This window comes from Martes martes (assembly GCF_963455335.1).
Source record: "Martes martes genome assembly, chromosome: 8".
NCBI lineage: Eukaryota > Metazoa > Chordata > Mammalia > Carnivora > Mustelidae > Martes > Martes martes.
Window position 1 is genome coordinate 97184893 of NC_137895.1, and position 26538 is coordinate 97211430.

The window sequence follows — 26538 nt, forward strand, 5'->3', positions numbered from 1 at the left end:
AGGCAAGCAGAGAGAGGAAGCAGGCTCCCTGCTGAGCAGAGAGCCAGATGCGGCGCTCGATCCCAGGACCCTGGGATCATGACCTGAGCCAAAGGCAGAGGCTTTAACCCACTGAGCCACCCAGGCGCCCCTACATTTCTTTTAGAAACAGATTCTTATACATGATTTATTTTCCCAACTATAATACACATGATTATTTGTTAAAGTCAGAAGACTAAGCATAGTGCAGAAATCAGCTGTCATTTCAATGAACTGATACTATCACTTAAATAGAAGTCAGTATCAGTCAATATCATCTTGGTCAGTGAAATATTCTTGATGGTCTAGTGGCCGTATTACTGAATAAGTGATCCGATCGTGGAAACTCAGGACTGCCTGGGATTCCTCTCCCAAGTACTTGCCCTTTTTCCAGTCTGTTAAGTAATAAATCACACTTTCTATTAAAAAGCATTTTTTAGCTGATTAACACATTTAGCTTTTACTGTATTCAATAATAGTTTAAAATAACTTGTAATAGCTATGTCCTTCAGGGCTTATAAAAGATTATAGAATACTTACATAAAATAGGACATTTTTTAAGATTATTTGGTTAAATGTGTATACAGTGAAGAACTTAACTGGAGTTCAGGTTATGCATTCTACTATTCATATTTTTGCTTTTATAGGCCATCTGTGTGGGGCCAGAAAACATGCAAATAATGTATCCAGCTATATTTGACCAGTTACTGGCATTTGTGGAATTTTCCTGTAAACCTCCACAGTATGGACAGCTGGAAACAAAGCACATTGCAAATGCAAAATATAATCAGGTAATTTGCTTTGAATTGTATTTTCTCTGTAAGATTTCATGGCTTATAAACAGTTCTACTTAAGAAGGACTTTGAGTATCTCAGAAATTTTTCATTCACAAATAAACTTTCATGTGTCTGTTAATAGTTTAAGCTGAAAAGAAACACTATTTGGAAAACCTTTTCTGTGTTCTTTTTTTTCTTGTTTATGACTTTCCTTTCCCAAATAGTTCACTAGATAGTTTGGCTTTTCATGTTACATTTTTCTTCAAAGTTCCTTTCTTGACTGCCCCATCCCATTACAAAATGGCTTCTAAATGCCTAAGCCTAATCTTGTCTAAAATAAATAGCTGCGATGCAAAATGAAGAAATCCATGTGTACTAAATAAATTGTCTACTGCTGGTGTGAAATTTAGTTGGATTTTACTGAAAAGATTTTTATAGCCATAGCTTGCAAATTTTGGCCTAGGGGAAAAGTAAATTTCTGAGTGCATGCACAGGCTGATTTTGTTCACTCAACATAAATTAAAATTTTACATGGTCCGAAAAGTAGTTTTAATGTGTATTAACTTTTCTCGTTCTATTTGTCTTGCAACACAATGGAATCACAATAGATCCAACTATTTGCACCGGTGAGTTAAATTTCCTGAAATTGTCCTAACCTATTGGCAAAAAGTAAAGTACATCTTTCCCATTTCTTGATAGAATGCTCTCTGTCCTTTTTCTGATAGTTTTAATTTTTGCCTGGCTGAAAATTGTTCTTTCGTGAAGTACGTATCTATTTGAAAACTTTGCATGTGATATAATGCGGCCTAAAACCAAGGACTAAAGTTTAAGACAAAGAAGGTTTCTCTTTGAAAGCAATATGATTTAATTTAATCTCATTTATTTTTAACTCCATGTGAAAATATTACTTTTTAGGCGGAATGGGTAGCCTTGAATTATGTACCGTTTGCTGAAAGGTCTTTAGAAGTAGTTGTGGATTTATACCAGAAAACAGCCTGTCACAAAGCAGTTGTGAATGAGAAAGTACTCCAGAATATTATTAAGGTACCTTTTTCTTTTTAATTTCTATTTTTTGATGATGATACTATTACTGAAATTACTCTTTAGGTAATAGCATATTATCATATATTGAGATAAATGGAAAAATATTTATATTATTATTTATAGGGACTTTTCTCCAACATTCATGGATAGTATTTAGGAAGCCATTCCCAGTATGAAAAAAAAATTTTTTTAACAAAAATATTTTAAAATAAGTATGCATTAGGTTTTTTACAATTCTTAAATTATGCCACAAGTCAATGAAAGATCCTGTTTCTTAGGACAATACTTCTCATACTTCAAGGTTGATGAGCATTCAGAGAGAAATTCACAGTGCATCGATTTAACTGATCATCTGTATTTTGTTTTTAAGCCAGTTCACTAGTGTATGGACAACCATTTTTAAAACTCATCTCTGGTTGATTGTGTCTGATTCCTCCAAAGTTTATTTCTTGTTTTTTTCCTGTGTTTTGAAGGGCAAATCTGAACCTTGCCTTCTGTTTACTGAACAACTAACTACAGGCCAATATGAGCCATCTTCCCTCAAAGAAGAAGGCCTTTCTCCGTTCCAAAGCTCATCCTTCTCTTTGTTTTTCTCCTTTTCTCTTTTCCTTTCTTTCTTTTTCCTCCTTTATTTCATTTTCCTTTTAGCCTTGTAAACCATATCTTGGAAAGAAGATTAAGCCCTTTAAGAACTTTCTCTCACTTTACTTCCTACTCAAATGGCCATCCTCTTTCAGCTTTTCTTCTTTTCCATATTCCTTTACTGTAAACAGCTTGTGTCCTTCACCTAGTCACCGCTCACTCTCAACCCACTGCATGCTGGCTTACTTTCATATTGTGCTTCAGAAATGACTTAAAATTTAGAAGATCAAATCTTTAAATCCTATGTCTTTTTCTAATTATCTTCCCTCTTGTATGATATTGCTGAAATTCCCAACTGGAAGTGGAGTCAGGTTTCCCCAAAGCACATGGGGAGAGGAAAAGGATAAATAGATTTGGCTAAGCCGATTGTCTCTTAGTGGAGGCCCAGTTCATGCTAACATGTAATGGTTCACTGTGTGAGTAGTTGGTAATAATTGTGTGGAGGGTGATGAAATTAAGTTTTATATTCCCTCCGTAACCGTGAAATATGAAAATGTATTTCTTCTACTCCTTATCTCTAACTAGAATTGTTATATAAAAGCAGGATTTTCGCTCTAATGCAAACGATCTGATTGTATGCTGAAACTATTGATAATGCTCTGAGACAACTCACTGTGGTAGTTTGGTCCGTCCGGTCTTCTAGTTGGTGGATAGAACTATGACTCTTGGAGTTCATTCTAAATCACCAAATTTGTTCTTTAATGGTTTATAGCAATCTGCCTCAAAAGTTGACCAGTTAAAAATAAGTCTGAACATCGTAGTCACTATACATAACTCAGATGCTTTACACCTGTATCCACAAGGGTTAAGGATTTAGTAAATTGTCTTTTTAATTAGGAATTTTACTGAAATAACTTGGAAATGGAAAAAAGTACATAAAATTTAAAGAACTTCAGAGATAAAGCATGAGGCTTCAAAGTATTGATGCTTTAGGTTATGTTTACCTAAGCAATAATGAAAACAGCAAGGTATTGATCTCTCTTAGATATGAGAACGCCATCAACCAAATTATTTTCTTCTAGGAAAACTATGGCAGAATGTTCTAATTAAATAACATCAGGTTGAGAGAACCTGCAAAATTTAAGTTTGCTACTCCTATCTTAACTTTTGAAATAACATCACTGTATTTTATGATGAGAAACTGAAGTTCAAAATGTTGTTCCTTATTCAAGGTCATTGTTTATAAAATGGAGTCAGAATCTCTTTTTAGGCAGTAGATTTGAGGACTATGTCTGAAAATTGATCTTTCTAGAAAATAACATCCTTTTTAAGTGAAAATACCTATGCTATTATTTTTTTCTGCTTCAGTTTTTTAAGTAATTAAAGTGTGTATATATTTTAATTAATACGTATCTTAAACTGTCTTTATTTTCACAGACACTTAGGGTTCCTCTCAGTTTGAAATATTCCTGCCCTTCTGAAAGCACATGGAAATTAGCAGTATCTTCTCTCCTCAAAGTTCTTTCTATTGGGCTACCTGTTGCCCGGCAGCATGCTTCTTCCGGGAAATTTGACAGTATGTGGCCAGAACTAGCCAATACTTTTGAAGACTTTCTCTTTACCAAAAGGTCAGCTTATTCAATTTTATAGTTTTAAGACAGTCTCTCAAAAAGTGTATAATAACTGCAGTTTATCTAAAAACAGTATTTCTCATTATTCATTAACAAAGTAATTATTAAGATTGTTGCATTATATACAGAGCACAACTGATTAAACATTTATCCACTAGTACAGTATCCGTGAACAAGTGGAGATTTTTGCTTTTCACGCTATTTTGGGTTTTAAGACAGGAATCTATAAGACTATATGGATGCATCATAATTAAGGTTTTGACTCAGTGAAGCTAAGAAGATCTGTTTTTTAAAATCTGCTACCCATTTGACATTGCAAGAGGAAAACAATTTGAGAAAATCAGTATTTTTACCATAATAAATAGGATTAGTGGTGATAATGATCAGCTCTTTAAGATGTTAGGTTTGGCAAAGAAGAGAAAATTTTCACTATGTGATATCCACCTGAGCACTTATGGATCCTCTTTTGACCCCTCACTGAGAGTAGGATAATTGGAACACACACTGAATTTTTTGAAGGAGGAATCGTCTGTGGGTTAACTTAAATTTTGCTGTGTGAAAGCATATCTGGTATTTCAAAATTGAAAGTAATGACATTCTCATTTCTATTTCCACAAATGGTTAGAGTTTGTTTTACTTTCTTTTATATTTCTCGTCTCTAGATATGTTATGGATACCAATGCAAGTGTACTTTTTGTATTTGTAGAAAAATTATAGGGACTCACAAAACATATTCAACAAATTATGTTTTTATCTTCAACCCTGAAAATTGGAGTTCCTCTGTGGACTCCATTGCGTAAAATCACTATGTTAATTTGTATAAATCAAGTAGGTTTGGAAATTTATACTTTTTCTTTCCCAGTTCTCTGTCTGTATATGCATGTTGCTTTATCAATACAAGCTTTTAGAGCAGGTTTTTAGCAATGAGTAAAGTGTTCTTTAAGAATTTCTTTTCCTGGGGTACCTGGATGGCTCAGTCAGTTAAGCATCTGTCTTTGTTCAGTTCGTGATCCTGGAGTGATCCTGGAGTCTCAGGATCAGAGCCCCTCATCTGGCTCCCTGCTTAGCAGGGAGTCTGCTTCTCCCTCTGCCCTTTACCTTGCTTGTGTGCTCTTTCTCTCTCTCTCTTGTGCTCTCTCAAATATGTAAATAAAAATCTGAAAAAAAAAAAAATCTTTTACTATGGCTGAGTCTTTCCACCATCTTAATTATTCTCAAGTTTCTTGTTGCATATTCTTACTAAATTCAGTTTTATGAAATGATTTTTGTTTTGGTGCAGGAAAGTAGAAAGTGAAATCAAAGTCCTAATAATAGATACTGTACATCTCATGTCGTTTTGTGTTAATGCAGCTGTACTGTAACTTCATTGGAGTCTTTTGCCCAACAATGGCCCTACTTACAATGAAGGTTTGAGTATACTGGGTATGTTAAAAAATCATATTGCTTAAGAAGCAGCCAGCGTAGTGCACTGACTCAGGAGTTGGGCCTCCTGGATTCAAATCCCAACAGTTACTTTGTAACTGAGATATTTTCATCTGTTAAGTAGGAATGATAATGCTACCTAACTCATAGGGTTACTATGAGGGTTAAGTCACTTAAATTAAGTGACTGCTTAGAGTATTATGTCATTTATTTTATTTTTATTATTTTAAAGGAGGTGCAGGAAGGGCAGAGGGAAAGGGTGAGAGAGAATCTTAGGCAGGCTCCACGCCCAGCATAAAGCCCAACGAGGGGCTCTGTCTCACAACCCCGAGATCATGATTTGAGCCGAAATCAAGAATTGGATGCTTAACTGACTGGGCCACCCAGACACCCAAGTATTAAGCCGCTAAGAAAAGTGACTGCTTAGAGTAGTAGCTGGCACATGAGTGCTTTAAAAATGCTTGCTACCACTTTTATTATCCTCATTATTGTTGTTTCTTTTCCTTCAGAGAAAGTGATATTATACATATCCCTTCCCATGAAGCAGCCATATTTCAAACCAGAGTTTTAAAGACCCAAACTCTAAATAACTGGGAGTAGAAATTTACTTCTAAATTTGGAATTGCTTATAATGGCTAGAAAATAATAAAGGCACTACATTCTGCTGTCATTAACACAGAATCAGCATTCTAAGTTGTGATTATTTTAGTTATAGATTTAAGCCTTCTGCTACCCTATACTGAGAGTCAGGAAACCCATGACCTGCTTTGGACTCTGCCACCTTCTTTCTGCTGACCTTGAACTGGTTGTTTCCCTTCAGTAGGCATCATTTTTCTTAATTATAAAGTGAAATGAATTGATTAGTTGTAGAAGTCCCGCTAGTTTATACATTTTCACTTAAATTTTTCATCAGTGTGAAAACAGCTAAAATGGATAAAGCCAGTTTAGTTTTTATTTCATAGTCCAAAAATATTTTAAGGCTCAAGTTGAAAACTTTCATTAGTTGGTTGAAGTTAAAAATGCAGTGCTCACGAAGAGAACTTAAAAACGATGTGTATTTTTATTTCATGAGAGGGCTTTGTTTTTTGTTTTCCAAATAATTGATTACTTTGGAAATCACAAAATTTTGTTTTATGTCACATATATACTTGTTCTATAACTGAAGTCCATCACTAGTATTTGAACAGTGGTGTTTCAGAACATTGCTTGGAGTAACAAGACATAGGTTTTTACAGTGTATTTTTTTTTTAAAGATTTTATTTATTTATTTGACAGAGAGAGATCACAAGTAGGCAGAGAGGCAGGCAGAGAGAGAGAGAGGGAAGCAGGCTCCCTGCTGAGCAGAGAGCCTGATGCTGGACTCAATCCCAGGACCCTGAGATCATGACCTGAGCCGAAGGCAGCGGCTTAACCCACTGAGCCACCCAGGCGCCCACAAGACATAGGTTTTTAGATAATACTAATATTTGAGTATATTTTATCTTGGAACATTTATAAATCCTTTAACTTCTTTAATATATACTCTAAGACTGTGAATAACCATGCCTTTCTTTGATATTTCTTAGCTTCTTTTTGGTCTGTAAACTGTTTTGCAAGGCAGTGTAACAAAGAAATACAAATAAAACCAAGGGGCCCCTGAGTTGCTCAGTGGGTTAAAGCCTCTGCCTTCAGCTTGGGTCATGATTCCAGGGTGCTGGGATCAAGCCCTGTATCGGGCTCTCTGCTTAGCGGGGAGCCTGCTTCCTCCTCTCTCTCTCTCTCTCTCTCTCTGCCTGCCTTTCTGCCTACTTGTGATCTCTATCTGTCAAATAAATAAATAAAATCTTAAAAAAAAAAGTTAGCTAGAAGAAAACAAAGACTTTGGATATAATTGAGGATTATGATAAGTAAATACTTTAAACGAGAAAAAGAAGATACATGATTAAAGATGAAAAACATAAACATTGTGATCAGGTAGACACTTGAGGTTTATTAGGAATTCATTCAGTCCTCCTTAAAGTACTGAAACGTATTTATCTTGTAGAATACATTTGGGCTAGTGAGAATTCATACAATTAGCGGTCAGTGGACCTTAAGTTTAAAATCACCAAGTAGTTCCCAAAAGATATCAGGTGAAACATATTCACACAAAAACTTGTTCACTAATGTTCATAGCAGTATTTTTTATAATAGCTAAAAAATGAAAAAAAATGCAAATGTGTTTATCAGCTGTTGAGTGGATAAATTAAATGTGGTCTGTTCATGGAATGGAATACTCAGCCATAAAAAGAGATAAAATACTGATGCATGCATGCTACAATATAGATGAATCTTGAAGATATTATGCTAAGTGAAAGAAACCAGAGACGAAAAGCCATATAGTGTATGATCTCATTTATATAGTATATCCAGAGTAGGCAAATGGATGGAGACAAAGTAGATTAAAGGCCCCAGGTGGGAGGAGAAGACAATGAGGAGTGACTGCTAAAAGTACAGAATGTCTTCAGGAGTGATGAAAATACTCTAGAATTGAAAGTGGTACAACTTTGTGAATATATTAAAAAGGACTGAATTATACATTTTAAAAGGTGAAATTTATGGTATATGAAATTGTATCTCAATATATATATTTTTAATGTACCATGCAGAGAGAACTGACAGAAATTACAAATAATACTTTATCAGTTTGAAGGCTCTTATTTCAAATAAAGTTTCATAAAAATAATTTTTAAAAAATCGCTAACTTACTAACCTCAGTCTGAGAGAATTTAAAGATCTTATATGGCCCATTTCTGCCTGGATTATTGACAGTTTCTACTTACACTTTATAGGTAAGCTGTGTTAATCATTAGTGTTTTTAAAAAATTTAACCAGTGTTTTTTTATATGCTCTAAGTGTTTAGTAAGGATACTAACTCTAAGTTAAAGTATAACAGTTAGTTTGGGTTTTGAGATCAGAATACATATCTGTGCACGATCAAATAATTTCCCAATTTTATTGATCACTGGGATTAGGAGTAATGAACTTTTCAGTTTCTGACTTTGTGTGCTACCTTCTTTTAAAGTATTATAAAGTATTTATAAAGTATTTTAAAAATCCATTTAAGTGGAGTGCCTGGGTGGCTCAGTGGGTTAAACCTCTGCCTTCGGCTCAGGTTGTGATCTCAGGGTCCTGGGATCGAGCCCTGCTTTGGGCTCTCTGCTCAGCGGGGAGCCTGCTTCCCCCTCTTTCTCTCTGCCTGCTGCTCTGCCTACTTGTGATCTCTCTCTCTCTCTCTCTCTGTCAAATAAATAAATAAAATCTTTAAAAAATATATCCATTTAAGAGTTTCTGCTATATGATTCCAATAACATTAATATTATTAGTGTCTGTTCCTAATAAACTTTTTTTAAATTGCTAATCAGCCCATTCTTAGTTACCTCCACCATCTTCAGAATTTTTTTGTATCAGTGAACACTTACATTACTTGATTATAAATTAGAATTAAACAGTTTTATCTCTAGAGATACAGAAAGATTCTGTGAAGCTACTTTAGTAGTAGTGGTTATAAAATTCCCGCCATTGGTACAAATTTGGGTACATGTCTTTAAAACTTTTTCTGTAGTTTCCTACTACCGGATTATAGTTAGTCTAGGACTTGCACACCAGAATGCATGTTTCATGCAACAGGGACTGCGTCCATCTTGTTCAGAGCTGGATCTCGTATAGTGCCTAATACAGAATATTTGGTACTCAGTAATTTGTTGGATGAAAAATATCTAAATCAAACAAAGATCTGGTAACCATAGTAGAGTACATTTGTGTGTGTGTAAATTCTAATACTTGTGTGTATATTCTAATACTCATAAATAGGAAACACTTGTAAATAGAAAATACTTGTAAACAGAAAAACCAAATAATACCTAATAAAGCAAAAATAGCCCTAGATATAAAAGTGTACACTATGCCTCTAATCCTAAATATGATAACACTATTTTTGCATTTACAACATGAAAGAGAAGAATTTAAGCTCAAACATCAGAGAAGTTTAGGGTCAAATTCTGACCTTGTCATTTGCTTCTAATACATTCTTGGTCATATTAGTAGCATTCAAAGCCTCAATTTCCTCTTCTGTCAATTACATGAGGATAATACTCCATGTGGTTACTGTTCAATCATAGGAAGTAATACAAATAAAGCTCTTTGTACATTGGCTGGCTCTGTAACTTAACTGTTACTATTATTGTAATAGCATTAACATCTGATTCTCAGCTGTTTTCAAGTAGTTTATTTTTCACTGCTTCACAAGTTTAATACCATTTTACTATTCATTCTTATTAAGAGTCACGTGGTTTAAAATTCACCTTGGTACTCACAGAATGTTGATTTCCAGTGATCTTGCTGGAACAATTTTCTGCCTTTTTTTTTTCCCCCCAGATGTTCTCTTTTTTTATTGTAAAGATCTTTAATATATTGTATTTATTACAAATTAGTGATTAATGGTCAGTCTCTGCGTGAATAGTTAAGCAGATAACCAAGACACTCCACTGGCAATATAAGTGAATTCAGGTATCGTCACAGTGGTCATTTTTGTTGTTATTACAGGTAATAGTAATATCCTCACTCTTTATTATTCTTTCATTCATTAGTACTGAAAGGAATTTAGTTTTACAGGTTTTATTTAGTTCAGGATTAGACCAAGCATTTTTGTAGCCAGAAGTTCGTGTTTGTAATTAGTTTTAGTCACTTATCCTAATAACTTTAATTAAAAATACTGTTCTTTTAAATAAATGGTAATGTCTAACCTGGGTGAGAAAATACTTTTTGTCATTTGAATGCTGTTTATTTCCAGAGAACATTTTACCTTTTAAAAATCAAGTGTTTTGTTTATTTTTTTAGTGTACCTCCAGATAATCTCTCTATTCAAGAATTTCAGAGAAATGAAAGTATTGATGTTGAGGTGAGGAAGCTATTTAAAACATTTTCCCGTAACCATTTGTGCAAAGCAAATAGTAGAAATGTTGGAACTATAAAATTGCTAAGAGAAAAAGTAAAGTAATAGGTTTAAGATTGAACCTAAAAGCAGTAAAACTCTCACATAGATTAAAGGTTAGTTTTGAAAGCACTGACATGATTTCCTTATACTTGTTAGCTTTGTCTCTAAATACGAAGTTGTATTCATTTAATAATTTAAAAAAGCAATTGATTCAGTAAAATCTGTCAGTTATTGAGCATGTATTTGAGAGTTTGCTCTATAGTTTGGCAAACCAGGTGTTAGTGGTTCAAACTAATCAGTAAGTTGTTTAGAATTTTTAAAGTAGGCTCTATGCCCAACACGGGGCTTCAACTCGGCCCTGAGATCAAGTGTCACACAGTCTGCTGACTGAGCCAGCCAGGTGCCCCTAGGTTTTTGTTTTTAACCAGCTGTAGATAAAACCTCTAGAACTCTGGAGGCACATAATGAGTGTGTTTTTTTTTAAGATTTTTTTTTTTAATTGTAAATGGAATTTAAGGAAGTAGTTTTTTTATGGGTTCTTTGTTGGGGGAGGTGTTTTGATGATTTTCCTTTAAGTGGGATAAAGGATCTTTTAAGTAAATCAAATAAGTAAACTACTTTAAAATGTACACTGCCTTTTGTCCCGTGTTTTAAAACTGTTGTAAACTCCTTTTTCTTCAAAGGGCAAATCAACGCATTATATATTAGAAATGAGCTGTTGAGCAAAAATGAATATAACTTTACTTTCTCTTTTGGCTTATTATTTATGATTCTAAAAAGGTGATTTAACCAGATTTATTCTTAAATCTGTTTTGGATATTTTATTCTAACATGGATACATTTCATGTAAGATCAACATTTATTAAAATAACTGCATAGTAAACAGTTTATATTATTGACTGTTTTATAATTTATTATTGTAATTATTATTAAAAAATAAATTATTATTATTACTAAGGTGAAATCCTGTATGTTAACATTAAAATATTTATGCACTTTATTAAGAAAGATTCTTTAATCAATTTTTTAAAAATAAAATTTAGATTTTAGTCTAGAAATTGTCATTTGTGTTGGTCTTTTTCAAGAAAAAAATGCATTTGAGTTTACCTCTTTTGTTTTAGGTAGTTCAGCTTATCAGCACTGAGATACTACCTTATGCCAATTTTATTCCTAAGGAATTTGTTGGTCAGATAATGACTATGCTTAATAAGGGCTCAATACACTCTCAGTCATCTTCATTTACTGGTATGTTACTTTAATGATTTATTAAAAATGTTAGTAACTATTGAAGTACTTTGGATGAGGCTGTAGAAATGTTTAGTCTTATGATTGTGGTAAATTGTGAACTTGAGAATTGTCGGATAAATTTTAAGAATGTGATAGAATATTAAGTTTTATATGGAGAAAATGTGAATATTCTGTGAATTATGTGTTATGAATTAAATTGCAGAGCACTTACGAAATCTACCTAAGTCACTGTTGGCCAACACAAGTTAACAGTTTTGTGAAATCATGGATTATTGGGAAGGAATAAGTGTATATTTCTACCACCTACCATTTGGCTAACTTCTATGAGTCTCAGTTTTGTCATCTCTGAAATAAAGATATTGATATCAGTTGCTCAGAGTTATAAATTACAGTTAACCAGTTAAAACAAATAGATACTATAACATTGTTAATGGAACTAAGTTTAGTAAATGCTTACTATGTGCAGGGTATTACACTAGAATGTTACCTCTTTCCTCACAACGTTTCTATGAGAATAGTTTCCACCATATTGCAGAGGGAAATAGGTTTAAAAAGTTTGGAAAAATTATCCATAATCTAAAGGCTGGAAGCCAGATTCATCCTTAAAAAGAATTCCATGCTTCTTTTCATTTTATCATGCTACCTTATTGGGAGATAATACTTAAAGTGCCTTTTGCTATTATTTCTCTTTTTCTAAACCTGTGCTCAGTTGCTAAATGTAATTGTGTGGTATCATAACATGATTTTTCTCTTGAGATGATTAAAAAATTCTAAATTTATGCCATGCATATCCATTATCCCTGGAATTTACCAGAGCCATGACTAACTTCTGCTGAACTGTGCTGAACACTTTAAAGAGCATGTAAATGCGCACAGTTTGGCCACTAGGTGTCTCTCATACTGCTTAGTTCAGAAACTACAGTAGTTCCTTTTCCCAGCCCAGATAAGTGATAAAAGTGATATGATAAGTGCAGATTTAACAAATATAAAAATCTCAGACAAAAAGATTAAATACTACTTATATGTTAATACAGTCAACTTTTTATTATTAAGAGTATATAAAAATTTCTAGATACATTTTTATAAAAATATTACAAATTATTTATAATCAGATGTAAATATTTTAAGCTAAATAAGGACCACTGAATTGCGATGTATACTTTTTCAAGCAATTTCTGTCTTGCCATTTAAAGTATTAAATATACCAAGATAAAACAGGTACATGGACATTCTTCCAATGGCTTTGCCATAGGACACAAACTTCTCAGTTTGAAGTTGGAGGGCTTTTTAAAACATATATATAGAATGCCTTCTGTGCTAAAATGGACCAATTTATAAAGACTTAGGTTCCAGGGATCATTTTTGGTCCACCACTCTTAAGTATGACCTGATAGCCAAAGCTTTCAGAGAAAATCTTCCAACGCAAAAGAGAGACCAAAACAGATGAAGAGGGAAGAAAAGAAACCTAAAGGAAATGTAAATTCGGGGCCACAGAAACATTCCACTCCCCAAAAGCACAATTATAATTAGGAGGTTTGAAGAGATAAAAGATTTTACATCCATGAAACAGAAAATGCTATTAAGAAGGAGCAATCAGTAAAAGAAAGAGCTCATAGAAACTAAAAATATGACCACTAAAATAACAAGTTCAGTGAAGGGTTGCAAGAAAATATAAGGAAATAACCCCGAAAGCAGAGAAAGAAAAAAAGTGGGCAATATGAGAAGAAAGAAAGAAAATGAATCCAAGGGGTCTAACATCTGACAATAGGTCTTCCAGAAAGAGAAAATACATAGCAAAGCTAAAAGAGGAAATTACCAAAGACATAAACCGAAGAAATCAGTCTCCAGATTAAAAATGGCCACTCAGTAACCAGAACAGTGGAAGAAAAAAGATCCACAGGAAGATCCACAAATTTTATGTTGTCATGAAATTTCAGAGTACTTGGGCTAAAGAAGAAGATTCTATAAGATTTCAGAAAGAAAAGAAAAAAGGCCAACACAAAAGGATTTTGTCAAGATGATACTGGACTTCTCAGTAGCGGCATTGGATGCTAAAAGACATGGACACAGTGGTTTCAGAGTTATAGTCGGAAAGGATTTTTAACACGGAGTTTTATACGTAGGCCCACCGTTGTCAGAGTATAAGCATGGAATGGTAATTCTCCCATGTCAGCATGCATTAAAATCAGTTCCAAGAGCAAGCTATTGCTGGGCTGTAGTCTCTGAGCTTTTGATTCAGTGGGTCTGGGGTGGGATGTGAGAATGTGCATTTCTAATGAGTTCTCTAGTGGTGCTGATGCTGCCAGGTAACACACTGCTTGAGTACCACAGTAAAGTAATGACGTTCTTAGAAATGCAAGTTCTGAAAAATTTTACTTCCTATTCAGTCTTTCTCAGGTACTCCAGAATGTGTTCCATGAAAACAAAGGAGTAAACCAAAGAAACAGAGGGCATGGATCTAGGAAGTTGGGTATAAAACAAGAGAGAATAAAGATAGTTATTTGGCAGAGACTATTTGGAGACTGTAGCTGGATGGCAGGTCTGGAGAGCAGCTAGTCCACACTAGAGCAGAGGTCTGGCTCTGGGAAAGGGAGAGAAGGAGGAAGAAGAAAGAAAGAGTATCTCAAGTTTGCCCTTGTGGAAAACTATTGAGAAGTATTTGATAGTGCTGTCAAGGGTATAAAAAGACAAAGGTAAGAAAAATATTATGTGGAAGTGATGAGAGTGGACAGTTTTGCCTTGCTTTTGATCTTGCAAGGAGGAAAATCGTTATATATATATGCTTTTAGCTGTAAGTTTTTCATAGATGGCTTTCATCAATTGAAGAATTTCCTTCTATTTCTAGTTGGCTAAGAGTTGTTATCATTAAGGTTATCAATTTAGCCTTTTGTTAACCATCAATAATTGTCAATTTTACAGAAGCAGAGATTGATATTCGTTTGAGAGAGGAATTTTCTAAAATGTGTTTTGAAACATTGCTCCAGTTTTCCTTCAGTAATAAAGTCACAACACCTCAAGAAGGCTACATCTCACGAATGGCACTCTCAGTGCTTTTAAAGAGATCTCAAGATGTGCTTCATCGCTATATAGAGGATGAAAGATTAAGTGGTAAATGCCCTCTTCCAAGGTATAGATTTTATTTTATAGATGAAGGAAATATGTTATCTTACTTACTACGAATAAAAAAAGCTCTGAGCACCAAGTTGTTTTCATAAGTGATTTGACGTGACCTGAAGCTGTTTATAATTTTATTTTATACAGTGTAAATATTCGTAAGTTTTGCTGCAGATATATTAGTGTGTTTTATTATGGGGTGCTCTTTCATACTGCTAATGGAGGTTAAGAAATGTCTATGTACCAAGTTTCCTTTTGGGATTTAAAAGAAAATTTTGAATTCTAAAATATGTCTTCTTAAGGATTTCTGGATAAGGACTTATCGATCTGTATGAGCACATGGGTGTGACACTCTCTAGAGAGAAAATAATAGGTAAATTATACTCCACAAACTTCCTAGTTTGTTTTAGTTATTTTTAGATTTCTCTGTAAGTCAGCTAGCCATGTCTTAGATCTTCTTTTCATCTGGCTTGCTTAATTAAGCCCTTGTTCCTGGACTAATTTTCTTCCCATTTAGCTATGCTGTGTCAGTAAAATGGACTCTAGGTCTTTCTGCTAAGCCACGGCTAATCAAAGTTTGGGTAGAAATCAGAATTCATCAAAAAATGCAATCATAAATTATGGTTATGTCACCAGTCTATTTTTTAATATGGGAATTAGAGTTTAAGGCAAAACAAATGAAACAAAATAATATTGGAAGACAAAGTTGTCAAAGTCAAGAAAGAATTAACGAAAATCATGATAGGTTCCATCTCATATAAGGTAGCATTGGAGAGGTAAATCACCACCCCTAAATCCTTGTGTACATTCTTATTTACTTATAATAAATTTTTGAAGTGAGAATTGACTTGTCAGAAGATAAAGACATTTTAAAAGCTTTTGATATGTATATTACAAATTGCCTACCTGAAATTTCTACTAATTTACATTCTCCTAGGAGTATATAAATGCCCTTTTCCTCAGTTTTCAGCATTTTAAAATTACTTGCCAGTTTATGATTTATGTTTTTAAAATTTGGTGAATGAAAAATAGCTACATAGTAGTTTGCTATTTTTTTTTAATTATCAATGCTTACCAATTCTAAAACATAAATTATACTTTCTCATATTCAGAATTATATGTGAAAAAGTTCCAAAGACAGGTGTTGGTAATTTGGTTATGGGCATAATTGAAAATTGATTTGTCAGAATTGATCTCTGAAGGATATTTTGAAAAGCAGTAATAAAGTTGCTTTGCTTGGAATATTTTTTATTTATTAGAGTATAACATTATTTTATTTCAGAAAGTAATTTTTCCTCTTTTTATGTTTTTAGTGTTTATTGCTTTTAAATTGAGTCTTATTTATAGTTGCCTTATAAAAGTGTTACAGTGTATCATCCTGTGTTTGACTCAGTATCATTACATTATTTTCTAAACTACATTGCAACACAATGACATTCTTCTATGCTTAAAAAGGAAACTTGAAATATACTGTCGTAGTAATAGGAAAATCTTTTTTGTAGAATGAAAACACAGATTCATATCAGGACTGAGGAGACTATTTAGGGAGAAAGAAGGGAATCAAGCTACTCTTGATCCTTTACTCCCAAGTTAATTCTTCATTGCTAATGTCTCCAAATAATCGTGCCTTAGGATTAATTTTGAGCATGTTTCTTTTGTTGTATTAGAAACTTTAAAGGTACTATCATACTTTTTTTCCCACCCCAGTACTATTGTAATTTTTTAAAAAGATTTACTTATTTATTTGAGAGAGAGAGAGAGTGCAAGAGGGCAGAGGGAGAGGGAGAGAGAGAGAGTCAAGCGGACTCCACACTGAGCTTAGAGACCAACACAGGGCTTGACCTCATGATCCTGAGATCATGATCTCAGGACCCTGAAATCAGGACCCTGAGATCACAGGGAGCTGAAACCAAGTGCTGGACACTTAACCAACTGCGCTACCGAGACATCCCTGTATTATTGTAATTTTAAATGTCCTTTTAACAGCATGGTAAAATTATATGCCAGGAGGTAGTAGTAGTCTTTATTTCCATTTAAACTTCGGCAAATCCCTTTTTGCACTAGTTAGTTAAAAAGGAAAAAAAAATTGTAGAGAAGCTTTAAAAGGATGTATAAAATATCTTAAATTTAAATAGTTATGTGAAATATCTTACAAATAAATTTAGATTTGCCTGAATAAATGCCCCCCTTTTGAAATGGATAATTTATGATAAAAATAACTGTAAATCTTATTTGCACACTGAAATACATATTAATAAAATAATTTTTCTTTTATAAGAATTTAAAACTAATATTAACTTTACATTGTATTGTGTCTAGTATTTTTCCAAAGTACATCTACTTGTATAAACCTAGTAAAAAACACACATGGCATATCTTAAAATCCTGATGGAAATAATTTCCCATCTCTTTTTCAGGCAACAAGTAACAGAAATCATATTTGTTTTAAAAGCAGTCAGTACTCTCATTGATTCACTTAAGAAAACTCAGCCTGAGAATGGTAAGTGCTTAGAAACTCAGTTATTATAAACTCATAGCATTTATGTTCTATTTCTGATGCACTTTTCTATTATTATTAAGTTAACTGAATTTTAGGAATATAACAGCTATTTGGCTTTCTTTTTTCCAGGCCTTATAACAGCAAAGAATCAAGTCCATTAGGATATTAATTAAGTAAAATTAATTTATAATGTTTTAGCTTCTTTATGTTAAATAACAGTGTTTTTTTTTTTTTTTTAAACTAAGTTGGTCTGAATTCAGGATGTTGCATGGATAAATCATAGTTCATATATTTTTAATGTAGACCATCACTTGAGTTTTTGGGTAGGTGTAGGCTTCCATTCCTGCGTTTGTATTGAATAAACTATACAACTTTGAATCACTTAATAGCTTTATCTCATTTGTTTCTCCTTTCTGTAACTCATTCCTTTTCTTTACATTCCTCCTCTTTACTCATTCCTCTTCATTCCATTCTTTACATTATTGCCAGAAATGATTTTTCGAAAAGTGCAGCTTCGATCGTTCATTTTCCTATCTTTGTAAAACAAAAAAATTTCATTTACCATTACTTAACAAATGCAAAGATTATTGTTGTCAAACCCCATTAGATTTATGGTTTATTTCCACTAGACCTCACATATCCTATTTTCCCACCAAACTAAAATTCTCAGTCTACCCAAGTATTCCCAACCTTTTGCTTATTTCAGTCTTCTCCCTACATCTATCTATTTCAAATATCACTCTGTTTTTAAGCCTTGTTTTTAATCCTTAATGGTGAGTGATTTCTCTTTTCATTGAATTCGTAGCATGTGTACCTTTGTCTTAAAGCACTCTGTATGTGTTACAGTTACACACATACATGGCTCAGTTCCCTTAACTTGTAAACTTCTTGAGAGGCTTTTTGGGGCACGCTAGGACAGGATAAAGAGCTGGCACCAGAATATAAGTTAATTGTGTCAGTGAACACAGTGGTTCAGTTGACTTTTTTTTTTTTTTTTTGGTAAGATTTTATTTATTTATTTGACAGAGAGAGACAGTAAGAGAGGGAATACAAGCAGGGGGAGTGGGAGAGGGAGAAGCAGGCTTCCCGCTGAGCAGGGAGCCCGATGCGGGGCTCGATCCCAGGACCCTGGGATCATAACCTGAGCCGCTTAACGACTGAGCCACCCAGGCACCCCAGTTGGCATTTTTAATACAACAAGCTTTTGTTAAAAAGGGAAGTGTGTTGATTTATATTCTGGCCCAAGTATCTTAGCAGACTGGCACTTTAAGTAGCATTACTTTTAATACCCAAGGAAGTTCCTAATAAATGCCTAATAAATGAGTCATAGGATATTTGTTCTGGCAGTTGCTATATAATATAAGTAAATACTTATTTTTCTGTTTTCAAAATTTACCCATTGGTGCTTTGGTCTAGAATGGTGAGTATTATACTAAATCTTAAGGAGCGGTAGATTTATATTTATTCAATCCAAAGGGAGGGGTAGAGTTTGTAAGAAAATTGTGGGAGCAATATTCTGATTTCATCCCATCAAATTCAAATTTGAGCTCTCTTAAAAAATGTTCTGGTTGGGGCACCTGGGTGGCTCAGTGGGTTCAAGCCTCTGCCTTCAGCTCAGGTCATGATCTCAAAATCCTGGGATAGAGCCCCACATCGGGCTCTCTGCTCAGCAGGGAGCCTGCTTCCCCCTCTTTCTCTGCCTGCCTCTCTGCCTACTTGTGATTTCTCTTTCTAATAAATGAATAAAATCTTAAAAATGAATAAAATGAATAAAATCTTAAAAATGAATAAAAATGAATAAAATCTTAAAAAAAAAAAGTTCTGGTTGATATTTCAGAGAGGGAAACCATGTATTAACTTCCTAGTGACCAGTAAAATTTTTGTTAGATCATAGGATAGAATTGGATTCTTAAAAATATATTTAAGACTTAAACATTCTCCAATTAAAAATTCTCCAATTCCCATGTTATTGTTAGAGATATATTAAATATAACGAGTGTATTTCAGTGAATAGTGCTTGCATGATTTTGTAGGATTTTTAGATAGCTGTCAAGAATTTAAGCAGAATTTGTACAAAGGAAGAAGAAAAGAAGGGGATCCTGGGTGGCTCAGTCATTAGGCATTTGCCTCGGCTCGGTCATGATCCTGGGGTCCTGGGATTGAGGCCTGCATCGAGCTCCCTGCTTGGCGGGAGGCCTGCTTCTCCTCTTCCCACTCCCCCTGCTTGTGTTCCCTCTCTCGCTGTCTCTCTCTCTGTCAAATAAATAAATAAAATCTAAAAAAAAAAAAAAAAAAAAAGGAAGGAAAATGTAACTTTTAAAAACCTTTTTCTTTTCTTTTCCTTTTTTTTTAAACAAAGCCAGTGGGCCATGAATAAGGCAGTGCATGATTGATAGATTATTTAAGTAAACTGTTACAAATTGTCTAAGAGAGTTTGAATTGTGGCTTTGGATATATGAAGTGAAAATTTAAATTAAATGTAACCATAAATGATGATGATATTATATTAGCTATGATAAGCTTCATTAAGAAACAGGAAAAAAGAAGGTAACTTTAGAAAAATTCAGGCCTTTCCAGTGGAAATATGTTGGATTGCTCGTAGCTATTCCAGAATTAATTCAGGACAGGTACAAGATTTGGAACCAGTGTTTAGGACATTTGTCATTTATTTTGGGGCTTTCTAGGGGGAGAGAAGGCATTTGTTAGACTTATTTTTAATTTGGAGGAATTTTGTTTTTGTTTTATTTGATCTTTACGTTAAAATTTGATAAGCAATAACATTACACATGGTTCAAAAATTCCAAATCATAGACATACAGAGAAAAGTTTTAAGATCATCTTTACCCTGTTTTAGATCTGTCTGGTTCTTAACTTGCCATAGGCAACCATTTTTATTATTTTGTGGATCTTTCCAAAAGTTTATTATGTAAATACCAAATATATACTCCAGCATGCCTCCAGTTTTGAACATAAATGAATATACATAATAGACCATACTATATCTACTCTTCTGAATACTCTATTTTTTTCTGCTTCATATAATATGGAGATTCTTCCATATCAATGCTTGCAGCTTTTTCATTCCTTTTTGGTAGGTAGTCCAAGGTGCCCACCAAGATCTATAGTGGGCTTTTAAAAATATATTTTAATTTAAGAAATTTGAGTAACTTCTCCTGAGTTTGAGATGTGATCTTAATGTATTTTTGTATTTTCCTATAATAAACCAAGACTTAATTTTGTCAGTTGACTTTCCATCTGGGGCAATCTAGATACTAGGTTTCAATCTGTGCAACCTTTTTTTTTTTTTAACTGTAGTAAAATACACATAAAAACTTATAATAAGTTATTTTTAAGTGTATAGTTTAGTGGTTTATTCATATATATTCAATATACATTCAAATTCAAATATATTCATAATAGCGTACTACCATCAGCACCATCTATCTCCATAACTCTTGTTCTCTTGCAACTGGAACTCTACACTCTTTTTTTTTTTTTTTTTTAAGATTTTATTTATTTATTTGACAGAGAGAGATCACAAGTAGGCAGAGAGGCAGGCAGAGAGAGAGGAGGAAGCAGGCTCCCCGTTGAGCAGAGAGCCCGATGAGGGACTCGATCCCAGGACCCTGAAATCATGACCTGAGCTGAAGGCAGAGGCTTAACCCACTGAGCCACCCAGGCACCCCTGGAACTCTACACTCTTTAAACAATAACTCCTTATTCCCCATTTCTCCAAGCTTCTGGCAACCACCATTCTATTTTCTATCACTATGATTTTGAATACTCTGAATACCTCGTATAAGGTGAACCATATAGTAAGTTGTCTTTTTATGACTGGCTTTTTTCACTTAGTATAATATGATCATGGTTCATTCATATCACAGAATGTTGGAGAATGTCCTTTTTAAGACTGAATAATATTTCAGTGTCTCTGTGTGTGTGTGTGTGTGTGTGTGTGTATGTATTGTATTTTCCTTATCCATTCATCCATTGGTACACACTTGGGTTGATTCCACATTTTAGTTATTGTGAGTAATGCTGCTATGAACATGTGTACAGAAATCTCTTCAAGACCCTGCTTTCGATTCTTTTGAGTATATACCCAGAAGTAGAATTGCTAGATTATATGGTAATTCTATTTTTTATTTAATTTTTTTTGAATTTTTGAATTTTTTTTATTTTTAAAGATTTTTGTCATTTGAGAGACAGACAGAGAGACCACAAGCAGGCAGAGAGAGAAAGCAGATTGCCTGCTGAGCTGGGAGCCTGACATGGGACTCGATTCCAGGACCTGGAGATCATGACCTGAGCCGAAGGCAGACGCTTAACCATCTGAGCCACCAGGCGCCACTCTATTTTTTACTTTTTGAGGAACCACTATGTTATTTTCCACTATGGCTGTACCATTTTACATTCCAACCACGAGTGAACAAGATTCTAATTTTACCACATCTGTATGAATACTTTGGGGCTTTTTTGTTTGTTTGTTCCGTTTTTATTTTTGTTTTTGTTGATAGTAGCCATTTTAATGAGTAAGAGGCGGGTCGCATTGTAGTTTTGCATTTCCCTCATGATTAACGATGTTGAGCATCTTTTCATGTGCATTTTGGGCCATTTGTATATCTCCTTTGGAGAAATACCTATTTAAACCCGTTGCACATTTTTTGAATTGAGGTGTTTGGCTTTTTTGTTGTTGTTGAACCCTCTTTATCTGCACCTCTGTGATCAGAAGCATCAGTTAGAGAGCACAGACCCCTGTTATTTGGAGGCTGGGTCATTTTTGCCCACTGGCCTTCTGCAGGCTTTGTGCTAGCTGCTTCAGGAACACGTGCACACCTGCCGACCACATGGCTAGGAGTGAGGGATGTGTAGCAGCTACTGTGCTAAGACCTGAAATTGACTGAAATTAATCACAATAAACTGTCCAACTTGCAAACTTGCAACTGAAAGTTGCAAGCCTTCAGTAGACTCCAGAGTTCCAAAATAGTTGGCATCAAGCAGATTCTGTCAATGCAGTTGTTCTCTGGGTGGGTAGACAGACTCCTGATACTTCCTACTCTGCCATTTTTCTAGAATCCTCTCTGTGCAGTCTTTTGTCAAATGATTAGTGGAAGGTTTCACAGACAACAGCTGGAGAAGACTGTTTAAAACTTCTTAGACTGGTGGTTTTTAAAATGTTTCTTTCCTGTCAAGCATCACAGTTCTTTTTACAAAAGAAATTTGATATTGATTCTCAACATGTAAAACAGATAAAAACAGCTCTGGCCTGACATTCCCTCCCTCACCATGACCGAACAGCCCTATTCCCACTCTTAGGGAGCCCTTGTGTGGGTGAAGTAGGGATTACATGAACAGGTCAGCATTTCCCAAGATTAGTACTGAGCAATGATTGTTAATGATGAATGATGATGAGTGGTGTCAGTAGATACTGAATATAAAAAAGTTCCATAACCAAATTAGTTTTGGAAGCCCTGAATAAAGTTAAACCTCTTCTTTTACTGCAGGTTTTTAATAAATTCATGTGAATTATGACTCCCCAAAAAGGAAGATAATATATATAACGTGTGTCAAACTTACCTGAACATTATTTTTTTTGTAAGAAGTATCTTGAAGGACACTAGTTTGAGAAACTCATTCCTTTATTCTCCAGCAGAAGTTGAGATAAAGAGAAATTGGAGTGAAAAACAGAATTAAAGTTCCTCATGTATAACATAGTATTCTTTCTTTTATACTGTACTGCCTCCTAGATTTGAGACTTACTCCATGAAGTGTCGTATACATATACTATCTAACGAAATCTGTCAGCTGGTTTTATTCCATATTGTATTCTCAGCAATATGCATAGTACTTCCAAGAAAATAGGAATGTAATATGTGATCTCAGAGTATGAGGAAATTATAAATTAATTAGGATATAAATAGCCAAATAGCATTCACCTATACTGGTTGTTGGTGATAGTGGTGAAGAACACAGACATGACCATCCCCACTAAAGTTTAAATGTGGTGATACACATTAAAGATTAGGGAGCAGTACAAGACAAGAATGGATCTGTGTGGTCACTTGAAACTAAAATGAATATCAAGGATGTTACTGGGAAAATCATATAAATGTTTATATTTTTAGCATACAACTACAAAAGAAATGGAGTTGTTTTCTCATTGTTCTTGAAATACATACTACATTATCTGGCACTTATACTGAAAATGATTAAAGTTTGAATTCCAGGTTATTTTGTCAGCTTCCAGGGCCTTCACAAATTGAAGTCTCATTTAAAATGGACGTTATCAAATTTCTTGGTATTGATGACTCTGCACACTGACCATATGTTTTTCCTTCATATCTTATTAAATAGTGCAGGAAATCTCCCAAAGATTTAAAAAAAAAAAATGGTACAAGTTTGTGGAATCTCCGTATGTGGGGATTTTTTTCTTTGCCTTGTAATTAAAGGATTGTTTATGTTAATTGCATAATCTCTACTATTTAAACCCACACGTTTTTGAGATTTTATACTTTTTGATTACAGTTGATGGAAATACCTGGGCACAAGTGATTGCTTTATACCCAACTTTAGTAGAATGCATCACCTGCTCATCTGCAGAAGTCTGCTCTGCGCTTAAAGAGGCCCTCGTTCCTTTTAAGGATTTCATGCACCCACCAGCATCCAAAGTTCAAAATGGAGAATCTTGACCAGCTACAATAATTTTAAAGAAGAAAGATAGATATCTCAAGAATATCTGATCCTCAGTGAGTCTTCTATGAGAAGGACATTTCTTACTACAAATAATTCTTGGCAGCTGTTGTTGGCTCCTTTAAATTGTACTTACCTGAGTGCAGTAATTCATATTACAAGCTTACATGTCAACAAAGCCTCCTGAATGAGTAGCAGTGGAAGCCTTTAGTAAGTTAAACTGATGGAGAGAGTGTTAATGTAACTACAACACGCCTGCTACTTTATCTTCAATTGGTGATTTAAAAGTGAGCTTATGTACAGTTTGTGGTGTATGTGATGTACTTTTTAAAATGAAAGAAAACCTATTTCATTCAGTCAGATTTATTAGGCCGGTGTTTTTGCACCTTTTTTCAAGTACAAAAGTGTACTAAAATTTTATGCAAGATGGTACTGTAACATTCCACATTATCTATAACCAGCCTTTGTAAACAAAGGGAACTGATAAACTTGTGTGTATAATAAATGGTACAGTTCTGTATAAAATAGTTGCATTTATTATTTAAATTTTTAAAATATTGATAGTGTTAAATGCTTGAAGCTAGTATTTATTATTAATACAAAATTGTTTGCTTACATTTTTACTTATAATTTGCCTTCTTAAGCAGCAGATATGCTCACCATATGATCATGCAGTTATCTCAGTGCTTATTTTAAATGTATTTACTAGTGACTATTAAACATCTGACCAGAAAGGTCATGTGAACACAGCAGCAAATAGTTTATGATTTGCTGATTTTGCAACTTTGAAGTATAGGTAATTAATACATTGGGATATATTATAGCGCTCTGGCTCCATCATACCTCATTTCTTTAAATACCTTCCCAGCTTTCACATAAGTCTGTCTGTTTTTATATTTGGTATCTGAATTTTAAAGACTTTTCATATTATATTTCTACTGATCTTTTTTTTCCCACTGACTAAGCATTTATCATTGTCTTTGAATTATGACCCAGGCAAGATGATTCCAGATTTCCTAAATTTTGCCTGTGAAGTTTCGTTCATTTCAGTGTTTCATTTTGTAATGTCTTCTCAAGAAGAAAAATAGCTATGCTAACTCATAAATATAAAATGTGTGTGTATTCTAAAACAATGAGAAGTGTATTTTTGGAGATAGTGAATCATTTAGAAGTACAGTAAACTTTCTGTCATGGAGTAAATTGCTAATTTTGTTTCACTTTCCTCTCTTAGTGAAGAAGAAAAATGCTCTTGAGTACATTAACATAATTGTTTCTTAAAAAACTAACCTAGATCATGTATTTTTTATTTAATGGATTATGATATTATCATATTTTTCTTAGTTAAATTTTCTTAAACATGTAAAGATGCAAAGATGTTTAAAACAATGGTTAAGAAATCAAAATGGTTTCAGTATTGTGTTAATGTGCTAGAAGGCCTTAGATTTTAATAGAATTTATACATTTCAGCCCGTCAAATAAATATAAAACTAGGAGAAGATACTAGAATTGAGTAATAGATAAGAAACAATTTTGAGGCTATTGTAATTGTGTAATTATTTAATTTGCACTATTATCTATAAACATGGTAAGGTCTTTTTTGGAGGGGATATTATTTTTATTTACCAGAAGTAATGAATTTCTATTTTATAATTTCACCTAGAATTAAGGTAAATTATGGCATTTCCTAGAGTCTATCTCCAGCATTTTCCTTAAAGTTGTAAAAAAAAAAAATACATTCAAGCTGTGTATTTAGTTTATTTCCTACATTTGGATATGTTAAATTGAGGATTAGAAAACTCTGTTTATCACTGATAGACTGCCGAAATAGAATAACAAAGGTAGTACACCAGTTAAGTAACATGTTAAAAATACTACCATGAATTTACATGAAGTGAAAATGTTTATTCTTGAGAAATAATAGACCAGTTGTACTCATAAAAATTATTCTCCAGTGAAAGTTAAAAATGAGTCAGAGGTTTATAGCATACATTTATATAAATTGAGTAGCTTTAGCTAATATCCTATTAGCTTTCAATACCAGGACCATTCCCTACAGACCAAAGCATAAATGTGTTAATACCATATAATATGGTAATCAGTGCCAGTCTTAGTGACAAGCAAAGTGAGCTGCCCCCTTGGTGATATAATCTGACAGGTTTTTCCTCTCAGAATATCTCCTGCCACCCCCAGGAGTCAGCTACCAGCAATTCATTCCCTTGAGTCAAACATTACTCTTAGGCTGCATTTTCTAAAATATCCCGATCCCTGGGGTGGTTAACGCAGAGCCCTTGTTTTGTTAGTATGAAGTGGTTTCTCTAGTGACTAGGAGAACTGAGCTGTGTAAGATTACTAGATGCTAAGAGATCATAAAAAAGAAGTTCCCAAGGCGAAGATTACAGCACAACTGAGACTGTGATTAGTCCTTGAACCATTAGTAATAATGTCCTCTGTAATGCATACTATAAATATAATGAGTTTTAAGCCTCACATGATAATTTTTTGTCACTGACAGTGCCTATCTTACAACATAGATTACCAGACAACAGGTATGTTCCAACA

General features: G+C 33.8%; 1 protein-coding gene across 5 annotated transcripts in view; it reads left to right on the forward strand.

The window, feature by feature from the left end:
• Positions 1-25698, forward strand: part of MON2 (MON2 homolog, regulator of endosome-to-Golgi trafficking) — a 117775-nt gene extending 92077 nt beyond the window's left edge. For 4 of the 5 annotated variants that reach the window (XM_080810990.1, XM_080810992.1, XM_080810993.1 and 1 more), the window contains 9 exons: positions 666-809; positions 1403-1420; positions 1710-1838; positions 3858-4048; positions 10331-10391; positions 11549-11672; positions 14595-14802; positions 17207-17289; positions 23815-25698. In XM_080810990.1, coding sequence (XP_080667116.1) covers positions 666-809; positions 1403-1420; positions 1710-1838; positions 3858-4048; positions 10331-10391; positions 11549-11672; positions 14595-14802; positions 17207-17289; positions 23815-23978 — 1122 coding nt within the window. In that variant the 3' untranslated portion in view covers positions 23979-25698. The remainder of the gene's footprint in view (positions 1-665; positions 810-1402; positions 1421-1709; positions 1839-3857; positions 4049-10330; positions 10392-11548; positions 11673-14594; positions 14803-17206; positions 17290-23814) is intronic. The other variant, XM_080810991.1, reaches the window with a different exon arrangement.
• Positions 25699-26538: the final 840 nt, after the last annotated feature.